The 14,127-nt window shown below is 47.3% G+C and overlaps 1 protein-coding gene across 13 annotated transcripts in view; it reads left to right on the top strand.

Moving 5' to 3' along the window:
• The window catches only part of MEI1 (meiotic double-stranded break formation protein 1), a 56,059-nt gene that overhangs the window by 10,768 nt on the left and 31,164 nt on the right, over nt 1-14,127 (top strand). For 11 of the 13 annotated variants that reach the window (XR_010591784.1, XR_010591782.1, XR_010591781.1 and 8 more), the window contains 9 exons: nt 1,332-1,535; nt 3,231-3,361; nt 3,909-4,023; nt 5,236-5,352; nt 6,192-6,291; nt 8,918-9,052; nt 10,543-10,657; nt 12,413-12,504; nt 13,708-13,849. Coding sequence is in view for 7 of the 13 variants with exons in the window: in XM_065563042.1 (XP_065419114.1) it covers nt 1,332-1,535; nt 3,231-3,361; nt 3,909-4,023; nt 5,236-5,352; nt 6,192-6,291; nt 8,918-9,052; nt 10,543-10,657; nt 12,413-12,504; nt 13,708-13,849 (1,151 nt within the window). In the remaining 6 variants the exon portion in view is untranslated. The remainder of the gene's footprint in view (nt 1-1,331; nt 1,536-3,230; nt 3,362-3,908; nt 4,024-5,235; nt 5,353-6,191; nt 6,292-8,917; nt 9,053-10,542; nt 10,658-12,412; nt 12,505-13,707; nt 13,850-14,127) is intronic. The other 2 variants (XM_065563050.1, XM_065563060.1) reach the window with 1 other exon arrangement.

Here is a 14,127-nt window from a genome sequence, read left to right as displayed (position 1 = left end):
CCCGGGCGCCTCTAAGAGGCAATACTTCCCCTCTCGCAAGCACAGAGTCTGAGTGTAGCAAAATCCTTTTAATAAAGGAGGGAAACAATGCAGCATGACGTTGGGGAAACACCACAACCAGGATTCATAACACAAACCATGAGCAAAAGGCCCACCCCCAAGTAAGTTTGGCAGTATCCTTTTCCCCTCAGGGTCTTAAGTCTAGCAATCCCCAAAAAATCACCCAAAGTCCAACAACCCAAAGTCTCTGTCCCTGGTCAGTGCAGACCCAGAGTTAAAAAGTTTATCTGCAGAGTTTTACCTCCCAGCCGGGGGGGGGGAGGGGAGGTGCGCAGTGGTATGAAGGGGCACCTTACATGGTTGGAGGCCAACTGCTCCACCTCTCCATGGAGTTCTGCTGCAGCCTTTACCGCGAGCCACTCTACCAGCCGCTCCGCTCCACCAGCCGTCCCGTGAGCCGCTCCAGCCATTCCGCGAACTACTCTGCCCTGCCAGCTGCTCCGCTCCACCAGCTGTCTTGCAAGCTGCTCTGCTCCACCAGCTGTCCTGCAAGCTGCTCTGCTCCACCAGCTGCTCAGCAACATATTTTCAGGTCCCCCCACAGCCCTCAGTGATTTCAGATCTTTAGTGATTTCAGCTTGTAGTAGGGGAGCCTCAGTACTGGTGCACCATTGGCCCAAAGTGAATTCAGCTCAGCAGCCTGTAACTAGACACCTAATAGAATTAAAATTAGCTCTGATAGTCCACAGTAGAGAAAGGATGAGGTACAGTTGGTATTTTTGGGCCCACACCATCAGGTACAAATACCTGTCCCCAGCTACTCTCAATTCACTAGGTTTTGGAACCCATGTCCCTTGTCTAGCAAGTGTTACTTAGTTGATGGCAAGTCCCTCTGTCATAAAACAGTTCCACTGGCCTTGATTCACATAATCAGGGTAACAACACTTTATTCTTCCTTCCCCAATAACAGAGAAACTGGGGATCCCACAGCAGCCAAAGTGCTCATGCTAGGCGGGGTGGGTGTGCCTATGCAAACAAGATCAGCCCCTGGAGTTCTTTTCCACAACTCGCCACAATTCACCACCAGATATCAGGGTAGAGCTCATCCTGACTTTGCTTACATAAGGCTTGATTAGGAAAAGAGGGAAAGGTCAATTAACATGCATTAGCTAATCTCAACCTAACCTCAACCTCTGTTCCTAGCCTGCGTGGACAGGTCTGTAAAGTGTTTGTGGAGGCTTTTGCAGGGAATGTGCCTCTGCCGGATGACTTAGAAATGTCTGTTACCAGTGTTTTCTCTCAACAGCGGTCATTGTTGTTCACCACTCTAGGTAACTTAATGGAACACCTGCTGGCAGGCTTGATGTACCCCAACGAAGGTGTAAAGGCTGCTGTCTGCTATCTTTACGGCAAGCTGTACTCTTCCCCCATTAGTTCAGAAAGGCTCTCAGTGCATTTCACAGAGAGGCTGTGTGACCTCTTCCTGGCTACCCTAGGGAATGCACAGACAAAGGAACTGCAGGTTAACTGCATGGGTAAGACACCTCAGAGAAACAAAAAGGTGGGGGGTTGTTTTTGATAGTTTGGGAGTTCTAATGTGTGCTGGACTCTGGATTGTTCCTCAGAACTCTGAACTTGCAAACTCTCAGCTGGTTGGACTATTTCGTAGGTAGTGAGCGTACTTGTCCACAGTTGCTGATCCCTTCTGTTACTGCACAACAATTGTTCATCCTAGCCCCATTGCCAAACCCTCCTACTATAACCAGGGAAGCAACACATCCTGTTGCTGGAACCCCAGTGGTACCTGCTGAAACTGTCTCTGAAGGCCTCCAGCTTGCACCGTAGCTTGACCTGTCCCAATTTGACTGTGTCATCTTCCTGGAAATCAAGTAATCCCCTAAAGTTAAAGTGACTGATTCCAACCTCTACATACAATCAGATAGATTGGATTTGTAAAGTAGCTGGATTTATTCTGGAGATATGAAGTGTCTCGTAGTTCAGGCTGAAAAATAAAAATGGAGATTGGCTTTCTCTCACAGGCGCCGACTTTCCAATATGCCCACCCTCACCCCACATCCTGCTCTGTCTCTTTCCGCCCCCTCCCCCGAGCATGCCCCATCCTCACTCCTCCCCCTTCCCGCCGAGAGCCTTCTGCATGCTGCAAAACAGCTGATCGCGGCGGACGGGAGGCAAAGGGTTGGAGGGGGAGGAGCTGGTCGTCGGGGCCCACCGGTGGGTGGGAGGCACTGGGGGAGGAAGGTGGGGCTGATGGGGGGCTGCCAGTGGGTGCTCAGCACCACCATTTTTTCCCCTGTGGGTGCTCCAGCCCCGGAGCACCCACGGAGTCAGCGCCTATGCTTTCTCTAAGCTTCTGGGTGATGCAGTCAGGACCATCGTTTTGCATAGAGCAGTGATGTCATGCAATACATAGGATGGCTTCGGCTTCACTCAGACAGCTCAAATGCACACCACACAGCGATCTCTCTCTTTACTGTAGAAGGGGAACAGTAGTCTGCTTGCTTTTCACATCCAGCAGTCAGCCATTTGTAACAGATGGCTCTTTTCAAAAGTTCACTCCAACAGCCCTGCTACATCACTTCTGAACTTACATTAGAGTGTCGCCTACAAAATCTCTTGTTTATGATTTGCATCAGTGCATGTAACAATGTGCACTGTATGTTTATAATGTGCTGCTTGTGGTAGGATCTTTAAACTTGTAGCAGTTACAGAAATGGGATTATTAAATGGGTAGGTGTGAGAGCAGGTCGGGAGAATGGATAGCAAGAGGTGTGAATGGTTGGCACTAGTAAGTACCTGGGGGAGAAACTGGTGGTTGAGTCCCTGGCTGGAAGCAGCAGAGAAGTGGCTGGTTTTGAGCTGTGCTTTAAAAAGGGTTTGGAGGTGAGGAATCAGAAAGGCAGAAGGAGTGGATCAGGTTGTGCCAGAAAGCTGGTGCAATGGCAGTTAAAGGATCCAGCGATAGAAGAGGGAACGGGGAATGGAGAGAATCAGAAATGGCAAAGAGGAGAATTGGGGATGGGGTGTGTGTTGTAAAGCATTGATGGACGGTGGAGATACATGAGGGTATGGCCCTGAATGTAAGCAGAAGGGTTTTGTCAAGAATACAGCAGTGGGTAAGGAGTCAGTGACATGTTTCAGGACAGGATGTTGTGAAGCTCCCAATCCTCCCCACTTCCAGCTTGCTGCTTGTTCTTTCTCTCCCTTTGCAGGTTTGCTAAAGGAGCTGCTGAATTCTGACCATTTTGTATCAGTTATTATGAGCAATTCAAGAAGAGGGGCAGATTCTGAGAATACTGAGTTGTTGGAGGGAGAGAACCTACTGCCGCTAGTGCTCAAAAAGGTAATTGCTAAAGGGGTTACCACATCTCTCAACATGCCTTTTACAAGTGGCCAGTCAAATTATCCCTTACGTGAGGTGATTTATAAATAGGAACAGTTATTTGCTGCACTGGTTCAAGTAGTCTCATATTATGACCCCCATACTGATCAATGTCAGATGCAGCCTAGGAAGGTGGAAATCCCCCATAATGCACCACTTGTTCAATAGTGCACCAGTAGTGAGTGGAATTTCTTCCTGATCCCAGCTTTGTTTAGCTTATACGCTGAAGCATGAGGATCGACATAGCTCTTGTAAGCATTAACCTGGCTAGTGTGATTACAAAGCTATTCTCAGTCATAGGCGTCTTTAATGTTTTTCTTAATCTTGCTAAGTTACTTGCCCTGGTATTTATCTTGCCATAGCAAGTTACGCTAGGGAATTATATGTTGCTTAAAGAGATTTCTTTTTGCCTGTTTTAAATTGGTCTTTTTCAAGCTCCCTCTAAGGAATTTTTTCCTAATCAAGTCTGTGGTTTTGATTTTTTTTCTTCATTTTTGTTTCCACACAGCTGTTGCTGTCCAGAGACGAGATGCTACAGGTGGCAAGTGTTCAATGTATGACTGCTGTGCTTGTGCATTCTCCTATCAAATATGCTCCTGCCTTCATTCATGCAGACATCCCAGGTGAAGAAATACAATAATACCTTGTAGTTCTACAGTGTCTTTCCCTCTGGGGGTACCTTAACACTGTACAGTTTATGCACATAGGTTATCGGCCTCAATCCATGTAATGCATCCACCTCTGGGGTAGTCACAACAGCCATTCTGCATCAACAAAACCCACCAACAGTATTATAGGAAGAGAAGTGAAAAATAAGCTCCTAGTTGAAATTGTAGGGGGAGTTTTATGTAGACCGAATGTAATGTCCTAAATTGGAATTTGGGCAGGTCATCAAGTTTAAGACTCCTCTTGCAAAAAGTGCCAATGAGGATACTTATTATCCGTAATTGGTGTAAAGACAGCACTTCCAAATGCATAGCACTTCTAGGAGGCATTGGTCCAGTAGCGATTCAGAGCATAGACCATCCTTTACCAAATTACTAATTACTTCCTGCAGCATTTGAATTTTCCTTTGAAATCTCCCATCCAAGAATTAACCTGGCCTAACCCTGCATAGATTATGCGTTCTCATGGCATGCTTAACTGCAGAACCCAAACAATCCAACTTCTAGCCTGAATTAACCCTATATCATCCCCTGACTTCAGTGGGGTTGCATAGGATGTAATTCAGCTCAGACTTTGGCCCAGGAAGATGTTAAATTTTCATTTCCCCTCCGCAGAGGAATTAATCACTTTGGTTTTGTGCATCCCCTACTTTGGATGTGTAAGAGTTTGAGAGGGGGGGTCACAGCTGCTGTGACAAAGCTGGCTTTATAGCCCTTAAATCATGTCAAAATCTATAGCCATATTTCAGCTGCTTGCTAGCTATGTACTGGAAGGAGAGCAGCCCACTTGCCTTCAGGACCCTCCTGCTCTTTAGTCACTTTATTTTCAGGATGATGTATCCATCATTTTTCTCTGCGTTCTCCCTATCTTCTTTAAGAGACCTATTCCACAGTAATCCTCGCTTTGGCTGAGCAAAGCTGGAATCCCTTTTTCCTTCAGGACTCATCAGTGCTCCTGGACACCATCCAGAGGTAGTCGGTGGTTGTCTCCTCTTCCCTAGGGACTATTATTGAGTGTTACTGTTAAATTAGTATGGCAGTAGGGTGGAAACAAGAAGACATTGCTCCCTGTTAAAGCCTCTGTTGTTCTCCCTGGCCCCCTAGGGGCAGTTGTGCCATGCATGGTGGAGATGCTGTTTTACTAGGATGGTTTTATTTGTTTGTTTGCAGAATTCCTGTTTGAGTGTCTCTTCTGCACCAGTGAAATTCTCCTCTGGTCAGTTTATTGCTGCCTGCTACTCCTAACTGAGGAGCGGCTTTTCTTTTCCAAGTGTCACACAGTCTATGGTAGGTCCCAGTCCTTCCTAGCCTGTCAAAATTGCTTGAGTAATATCACGTGGACACTGAGGATGTAGCTGGGATTTCAGAGCCTTTTACTGCAAGGTCACTGGTCCCAGATTGGTAGTAACTGAAAATTATTCCCATATGATGTTTGTCTGGAGACTTCCATGACATGGGTTTATGGTGCCTGAATCCAGTTCCTGGTGGGCACGTGTCCACATTACAGAAGCCACCAGCACTGTTGACATTAACTGGCTTCTTGCTGGCAGTCTCTACAAAGAGGCCAAGGACATAGGAAGACAGAAGCTGAATTCACCATTAGGGTGTGTCTATATTTGAACTGGGAACATGATTCCTGGCTTGTGTAGACGTACCCACCCTAGCTCTGTTCAAGTCAGTACCTAAAAACAGCAGCGTGTCTGCGCTGGCGTAGGCGATGGCTTGGGATAGCCACCTGAGTGTGTACCCAGAGGAGTGGGTGGGATTGTACTTGGGGTAGATACCCCAAGCAGCCGTCTGGGCCACGACAGCCGCACTGCTGTTTTTAGGTGTTAGCTCAAGCAGAGCTAGTGCAGGTATGTCTGCATGAGCTGGGAATTGTACCTTCCAGCTCAAATGTAGATGTGTCTTTACAAGTGGAAGCTGAGGCATGTTGGCAGGGAGCAGAGTATATGGGGAAGTTTTTGCTGCCGCTGCCTATGCCCTGCCAATGTCAGCAGATCCTCCAACCCCCGTCACCCTTTGAAAATTAATCTCCCACCCCCATCATAACTCTTCTTGGGTTTTTGGTGTGTGTGTGTTAAAATCTCCCTGATGACATCTTGTGAACGCATGCCCCTCTGCAGGCATCGAGTCCGTGGTGAGGAGCCTGAAAGGGATCCTGCAGCTGAATAATGTGGAGCTGCACAAGCAGGGACTTTTGCTGTTCACTGAAATACTGAAACGGTAAGGGACCTCCTGCTCGCTCACACATCACTGAGTTGGAGGACATTGCGAAGGCAAGGGAGAGCACCTGTTCACCAAAGACGGGCCTGAGGGCAAGTTTCAGATAAAACTGACTCATCCACATCTCATGCACCACCTACCAACAACTGCCCCTCAGTAGCTCCCTTGGCAGTGTCAGCAGAGAACTGAGGGACTGAGTGAACTGTCCTCCCAGCCTTGGGAAGGACACTTCCAGGGTAGGACAGAGGCACATTGGTGGGGAAGAGGACGGGGGAGCCAGGGGATTGTGTCAGCGTATGTGAGCAGCTCTACATTGCCTGTGCTGCTCTATGGCTAAACTGAGAGCACAACCTCCAGGGCTTTCAGTCCAACACCTGTCACCTGGGTTAAATTTTACAAAGAAAAGAAACACTAGGCTGAGATATTAATTCGTTTCCCATCACTCTTCTTTTCTGCAAAATAGGAGAATTCATGTACAGGGCCAGCTCCAGGCACCAGTGAAGGAAGCAGGTGCTTGGGGTGGCCAATGGAAAGGGGCAGCGGGTCCAGGTCTTCAGCAGCAATTTGGCGGCGGGTCCCTCAGTCCCTCTCTTCCTCTTTGTGCTGCTGCCGAAGTGCCGCCAAATAGGAAGAGAGGAAGCGAAGGACCTGCCGCCGAATTGCCGCAGAAGAATGAAGTGCCGCCGATCAGCTTTATCTTTTTTTTTTTTTTCCGTTTTGCCGCTTGGGGCGGCAAAAAAGCTGGAGCCGGCCCTGTTCATGTAGTGTCTGGTTTTAATCCCCCACCCCCCCTTATTTCTTTGCCTCTCTATCACCCCAGTATCTCATCCTTTTTTTTTTTTTTTTGCTCAGTTCCCCAAGCTGAATTTCTGTGACATGATATTATAGTCATTTCTGTACCAATAACAAAAAATGTGATGCTGTTGGCACAGGATGGTGCTGGCAGTGCAGGATCCGTCAGAAGGAGAGAAACCAGGATATGGGAAGAGAAAAGTTCTTGCTCACAGTACACATCTCTGCATTAATCATTGCAAATGGAAGAGAGGATAATATCTTGCCAAGCTAATGGCATTTTTAGTATGTGTTCTTGTTTGCTGTGCTTTGAAGTACAGTGTTTCTTTCAGATCATCTATTTTGTGCTGGGGAAAGGGATCCCATCAATGATCCTCTAATTTTTTCCCCTTCTACTTGCTCTCTAACTGAGGGTTGCTGCATTGCAGTAACACCTCCTCTCCCCCACACAACCATAGTCACTGGCTAAAGGGGTGGCTGAACACAGGAATCCATCCCTTAGGAATCCAGTCACTTTTTGAAAGGGTCAGGTGGTCTGGGGTAACTCAGCGCACTCCATCTGCAGGAGTGTCAGCACAGGAGGAGCAGTGGGCATAGTTTGGGACCCAAACAGAGATGCTGCCATTTAGACCTTTCCTCCAAGGCAAGGTTACATCATAAAGTGCCCTACTGCAGTGATGTTTGTGCCCCCAGTAAGTAGGGAAGCGTTTCTCAAGGATTAGTGTTTCAAACAAGAAAGTAAAGTTAATTAACAAAATAAGAAAGTAAATAGAAGAAGGTGGGGTTTGATGCATGGAGACCAACCTTTCCAACAACATTCTCCTCACCCTGTCTCCCAAGCAGCTGTTCCAGTTATTCTTTCAGCTCTTACCTCAAGCATCTGGGCATGGGGTGGGGGTGGGGTGCTGAGCTGGAGTTAATCCTTTCTTGACCAAATACTACTTCTGCACCCAGTCATGCTTACTCCTGGCCTTTCCCCATTGGTAAAGGTCCCTGAGGGATGAACGCTGTGGCACTGAAGACTCTAGTGTATTCTGCAATGAGAAGGTCAGGTAACCAAAGCTCTCATTTTCCAAGAACCAGAACCTTTTCTGAGGCTTAAAAAGTGGATGTATCCAGTCAATGGAGTTCTCCCTGTGCCTCTGCAATCCAGCTGCTGGACCTGCTGGTCAGAGGCTAGAGATGATTTAAAAAAAAATTAAATATATTGGTCAATGTGGTGCTCTTATTTAAAAGATTATTTTTCAAGTTCATGGCAGCATCCATGCTTCCTGGCCCCATTCAGCATTAGAAGTGCCACAGTACTGCAAGATAAGCTCTTTTCATGGCATTTCCAGCCTCTCTGGAAGCAGGGTATTTGTTTCCTTATTTAGAAATGTCTGTGTTCAGGTAGACATTCAGGTACCAGAGTGTTGAGCATGGTGTGAAATCCTAGGTAGGTGAGTTCTTTCTCTTGTAGGGAGGCTGTTTGTCCTGAAGTTTTCAGACCAGTGTTTGCTGATCCAATCAGTTAACCATCCACACACTTAGGTTTTTCTCCAAACCTTTTGACATTTGCCTGTCATGAATGGTGCTGGGATCCAGCCATAACAGACTCATAGACAGCATGAATGTTTTGCTTGGAGACTACATGAAATCCATGGAGAGTCACTATCTTAGTACAAAGCTAGGACTTTGCTGTGTGACGTCTGGTAGCATGGCCTGAAGCTGCAAGACTTAGCGTCTTTTGGGGAATAAGGACAGAACACTGAGATGGTCTTATTTTTCAGACTCTCTTTTCAAGCAGGGGTGGTCACAAAGCTTTACTCATTTGCTCTTTGTTTCCCCTTCTCAGGCAGCCAGTGGAAATCAAGTTATTCTCAAATCTAGCCATGTGTAAAGATGCCATTGGTGTTCTTGTGGAGGCAGTAAAATGTCCGGTGCTGGAGGTAGCAGCAGAGGCTGTGAAAGCTGTGGCAGCTATTCTGAGGTAAGCAGGAAGGGGTCTGATAGGCTTCTTTCAGGAGAGATGTATTTTGGATGTGACACATCTGTCTTATCTATATTGGCCTCTTCAGATCTACTCCTGTCTGTCCAAATCCATCACAGTTGTGTAACCCTTCTGACAGGCCGAGTTGATAGCAGCAAGGGCCAGGTTCAGTACATAGGGGTCCCCTCCCAAAAACGTAATGCAAAACCAGCTCGAGCCCTCACCCAGTGACCTGCGAAAATCTTACACACACCCCTGGGCGCCTCAAAGAGGCAATTTCCCTCTCGCAAGCACAGAGTCTCGGTGTAGCAGAAATTTTTTAATAACATGAGGTAAATGACATCAGTATTAAATTGGGAAAACACCACAACTAGGGTTCATAGACGAAACCATGAGCAAAGATCCACCCCAGCAAATTGGGCCGTGTCCTTTCCCTTTGGTTCTTAAGTCCAGCAACCCAAAAATCACCCAAAGTCCCAAAAGTCCAACAACCCAAAAGTCTCGGGCGCAGGGTGTTAAGGGGCACCTTACGTGGTCCGAGGCCAACTGCCACGCCTCTCCATGGGGTTCTGCTGCAGCCTTCACCGCAAGCCGCTCTAGCCATCCTGTGAACTGCTCTGCCAACTGCTCTGCTCCACTCCACCAGCCGTACCATGAGCCGCTCCAACTGTCCCACAAACTGCTCCGCTCTGCCAGCCACTTAGCAATATATCTTCAGCCCCCCCCACTAGTTAACACAGCATTCAGTGATTTCAACTCTTAGTAATTTTAGTTCTTTAGTGATTTCAGCTTGTAGTAGGAGAGCCCCAGTGCTAGTGCACCATTGGCCCAAAGTGAATTCAGCTCAGTAACCTGTAACTAGACTCTTAATGGAATCAAAATTAGATCTGATATTCAACAGTAGAAGCAGTGCTATTGGTGTTTCAGGCCCTCAAATGGCACCCACACCACCAGATACAAATACTTGTCCCCAACCTCCCTCAATTTACTGGGTTTTGGAACCCATGTCCCTTGTCTAGTGAGTGCTACTTAATTGATGGCGAGTCCCTCTGTCATAAAAGAGTTCCACTGGCCTTGATTCACATAGTCAGGGTAACACCACTTTATTCTTCCTGCCCCAATATCAGAGAAACTGGGGATCCCACAGCAGCCAAAGTGACCATTTGAGCTGCTGTGGGCTCATGCTAGGCGGGGTGGGTGTGCCTATGCAAACAAAATCAGCCCCGAAGTTCTTTTCCACAACTCACCACAATTCACCACCAGATGTCAGGGTACAGCTCATCCTGACTCTGCTTACAGTTGCTTTCAGCCCAGTTACAGATTGAAGGCGGGAGCGAGTTGGTGAAGGTGTGCTGCTGTCAGTCAAGTCTTTCTTCATGCTGACCGTGCTACGACATGTGACCTTCTAGGGAGTTCTGTCTCCAATGGGGAAAGTTCAGAGGCTTCTTCCAACTCCCAGCTGCTGTTGTTCTTTCTCCCCGTCTCCACAGGAAGGACCACTTGAGTTGCCCCCCAGTGCAGTATGTAGAGTTGCAGAAACTGATTGAGACTATGCTGAAGCGGTGCGCTGACCTCTCACTGCCACCCATTAACAGGAGGCCTGCAGTAAGTCAAGGAGGAACATGCTGCTTCTCAGCAGGCCTTGCGGATGATGGCCTTTGTATATAGCTGGGCATATGGATTCCGCATACACTCACAATTCCCCCTTCTTCCATGGGTGGTGGGTAGCCCTCAGGGATCCCCTCAGTTTCCCTTTATTCCTCCTCCTCTGGAAAGGCCTCCATTCCTCTCTAGTTGAGGAAGACTGGGTATGGGTCCCTCTGGAGGCCATTCTTGCTTCTGCCAGATCAATGGAAATGTGGGGAGGTTTGCTAAGAAGTGGTGCAAGGCATTCCTTCCCTCAGGGCTGAGTTTGCTCCTGCCATGTGTCCTCAGCTCCAAGAGCGTTCAAGCTCCCCATGTTCAGGCTCCTTCACAGCATGCTTCCTCTTTCATGTTTATTACCAGTGATGTTTCTCACTCTGCCTTAAACTCAGAGGGTCACATTTCATGGGCTGTGACCCCCCTCTCACCAAGAGAGCTGCCAGCAATCATTTGGATTGCATATCCGATCCTCTTCTCATGAAGGGGAATTGGGCAAAGATCCAGAGGTGTATCTGAGGAGGAGGAGCGATAACAGGTGGCTGAACACAAGCACAAAGGTTAAGAACCCCTGTTTTAGATCTATATGCACGTGTGTTTATGTCACAGATGTGTCTGTAATAGAAGAAGCACCTGGCTAATGTAGGGTTGTGCAGGTAGCTGCTGAATTTTCTCTGAAAGAATTGTGTATGGTCTGAATCATGCAGCATCTGTTGTTTTTGTTTTATCTGATGGGGGACTATGAAGTTGTTTCATGCTGCTTGGTTAGACCTTAGATGTCAGTCTATTTGCTTTTCCTTAGCTCCACTAGCACTAGTGAATCTCTAATAGAGGGGAACTGGGCTGTGGAAAAGAAACCAGGTGTTGACTTCTTTTGACTCAGGGAAAGCAGAAAATGGTTATTATAAGGTGGAAGTTGTTTCAGATCAGATGGGAAAGTGGCTCATGGACACGCAGTTTTCAGACTGCTAAGGCACCAATCTGTAACTGTTCTTAAATGTGGTCCATTCGGAGAGAATTCAGAGAGGAACAACTCAGATGATTAAGGGGCTGGTGGGTTTGACTTATGAGGAAAGATTAAAAGAGCCATGTATGTCCTTCCTCACCCAAATGACTAGCACCCTGGTCTTACAACTGAGGAGATGCAGGCAGGCTCCTGTGCTCCCATGAAGCCACATTGAAGTCATGGGACTCTGTGGGAGCTGGTGTCTGCATATTCAGTCAGCTGCAGGATTGGGGTGTAAGGAGGGATATAACAATCTACAAGCAACTTGAATGATGTAAACACTGAGGAGGAAGAGGAATTGTTCAGGGTTGTCCGAGAGGTAATGAGATGAAACTGAGTTAAGAGAAAATTAAAGCTGAATAGTCTGCCCAGAGAGGTGGTAGAAGCCTCATTACCTGAGCCATTTAAAACTGGACCAGCCAGACCCATGGCAATATATTGCATTGTCCGGTGGGCAAGGTATTATCTAATAGACCTTTTCGGTCTCTAATCTCAATGAGGGAAGTGCAGATGGGTAATAACATTGAACAGAAAGGAACCCATCTGTGGATGAAATGCGTTTGGCTCCAGGTTTTGTCCCACACCTCACCCCTGGTTGGTTAGATGATTTTAGGGGAGAGCGTTAATTTGTTTCACATATAAACACAAGCTCTTGGGGACATGTCCCTGCTTCTGTCCTTTAACGGGGTGATCTTCTCTTCTCAATCTCTCAGAGTCACCTGGGGCACAGCACTCAGAACAAAGCGGTTTTGCGACAGGGGCAGTTCCTGCTCAGCACTGTGGAAGGCTTCAGAAATGCTTGTAGGTGAGGAGATAAGGGGATTTCTGTTGGTTCTGGCTCTGTCTAATCAATTGGTGAGTGAATTCCCCCCTCCCACACACACACACACACACACCCTGTGCCCAGCTAACATTCCTTACAGTCTCTCTTCAGCGTGATGTGAAAGTACAGTATATGCTCTGTCAGCTCAACTTGTGGAAGGGCTGCTCTTTGGTGAGTCTGCCAGCTGTTAGCCAGATGCTAGGGCAGACCAAACTACTTAGAGGAATCCTTTAAGCCACTAGAGTGGATGTATCCAGTCAGTGGAGACCTCCCCTTGCCTCTGCGATCCAGCTGCTGGACCTGCTGGCCAGAGGCTAGAGATGATTTTTTAAAATTAAATGTATTGGTCAATGTGGTGCTCTTGAAACTGGAGACGCAAGTTGTCTGTTTAGCCACATAACCTGTAAACTGCAGGAAGTTGCAAAGTAGAGTCCCCCTCATGGTGACTCTACCCAGATCTGGAGGGACTCACTTCTAAGAGTGAGAGAAGAATCTCCAGCTGCCTATTTAATCCTTGGTGGCTTCACTGAGATGCCAAAAGAAGGGAGACCCAGTACCAGTTTTGATGGTTTTGTGATGCACACCTGTCCCATTAGAAACTTGCCTGAGACCCACTAGCTCGTTCCATATAGATCCCTGAACAGCTGTTGGAAAATAACAACTTCTGGTCACTAACCAAATTTGGTGGCTAAACTTGAACTACTGGAAGATTGTATTCCATTTCCAGTCCCCTTGTTTTAGTCTGTGCTGAAACAATGTCTTGGTACGGTATTAGGGGGCGCTGTGATTCTATAATACTGTCTTGTATTGCGATGCAAAACTGGGTTCATGGCCACTCATGATCATTAAATACCCTATGGCATTTTTATAAAATTTGAGGCGTTAGCCCTAGTGGTCAGGCCAACTCCAAACTGGCTAAGTACATTTAACCAAATGATATTGTCTCCTCGCCCTATAGCAGGAATTCCATGTAATTCTTTCCCCTCCTGTGATACTATTGTGTAGTGTCACTGGCTCAAAATGGCTGTCAGGTTTCACTTGAGACAGCTCATTTCACTGACTGATCCGTGCACATACAGCGTGTGACGTGCTCTGGGGTCCGTCGGGTTCTAGAGGTGTAACACACTGTAGGTTCTGCAGAGAGCAGGAGAGTGCATTCTCTGATATCCATGTGTATGTTTCTAGGTTAGCTGTGGAATGTCAAAGCGACCCCTTGGCTCAGGAAAACGTTTTCACCGCTCCCAGCTCGGAGAGCGAGAATACTCTGAGCAGCTTCTCTGAGTTTCTGCTGAGGATTTGCGACAGCCTTTGCATCCCCATAGTCCTGGTAGGGTTAGTTCAGAACCCACGCTGTCCCTCAGGCATAAGGGACACCCAAGCAGTAGAGATGCTTATGGGAGATTGTTGAGAAGAATTTGTGTGAGAGAGGAGAATTAGGGATAAACCAGTGCATCAAGTGTAGTTGTGGCATATTCTGTCTCACGTTGGGCAATCCTCAAATTATTTGGCTTATGGGAAATGGAAGAGAGAAGTCTAGAGGTAGAGTGTACGAACTCAAAGCCCTGCCTGCGTTCCATAGAGAGGACAGCAAATGTCTCCAGACCA

The sequence above is a fragment of the Chrysemys picta genome, chromosome 1 (genome assembly GCF_011386835.1).
Source record: "Chrysemys picta bellii isolate R12L10 chromosome 1, ASM1138683v2, whole genome shotgun sequence".
In the NCBI taxonomy this organism is placed as follows: domain Eukaryota; kingdom Metazoa; phylum Chordata; order Testudines; family Emydidae; genus Chrysemys; species Chrysemys picta.
This window is presented reverse-complemented; position numbering and strand designations above follow the sequence as displayed.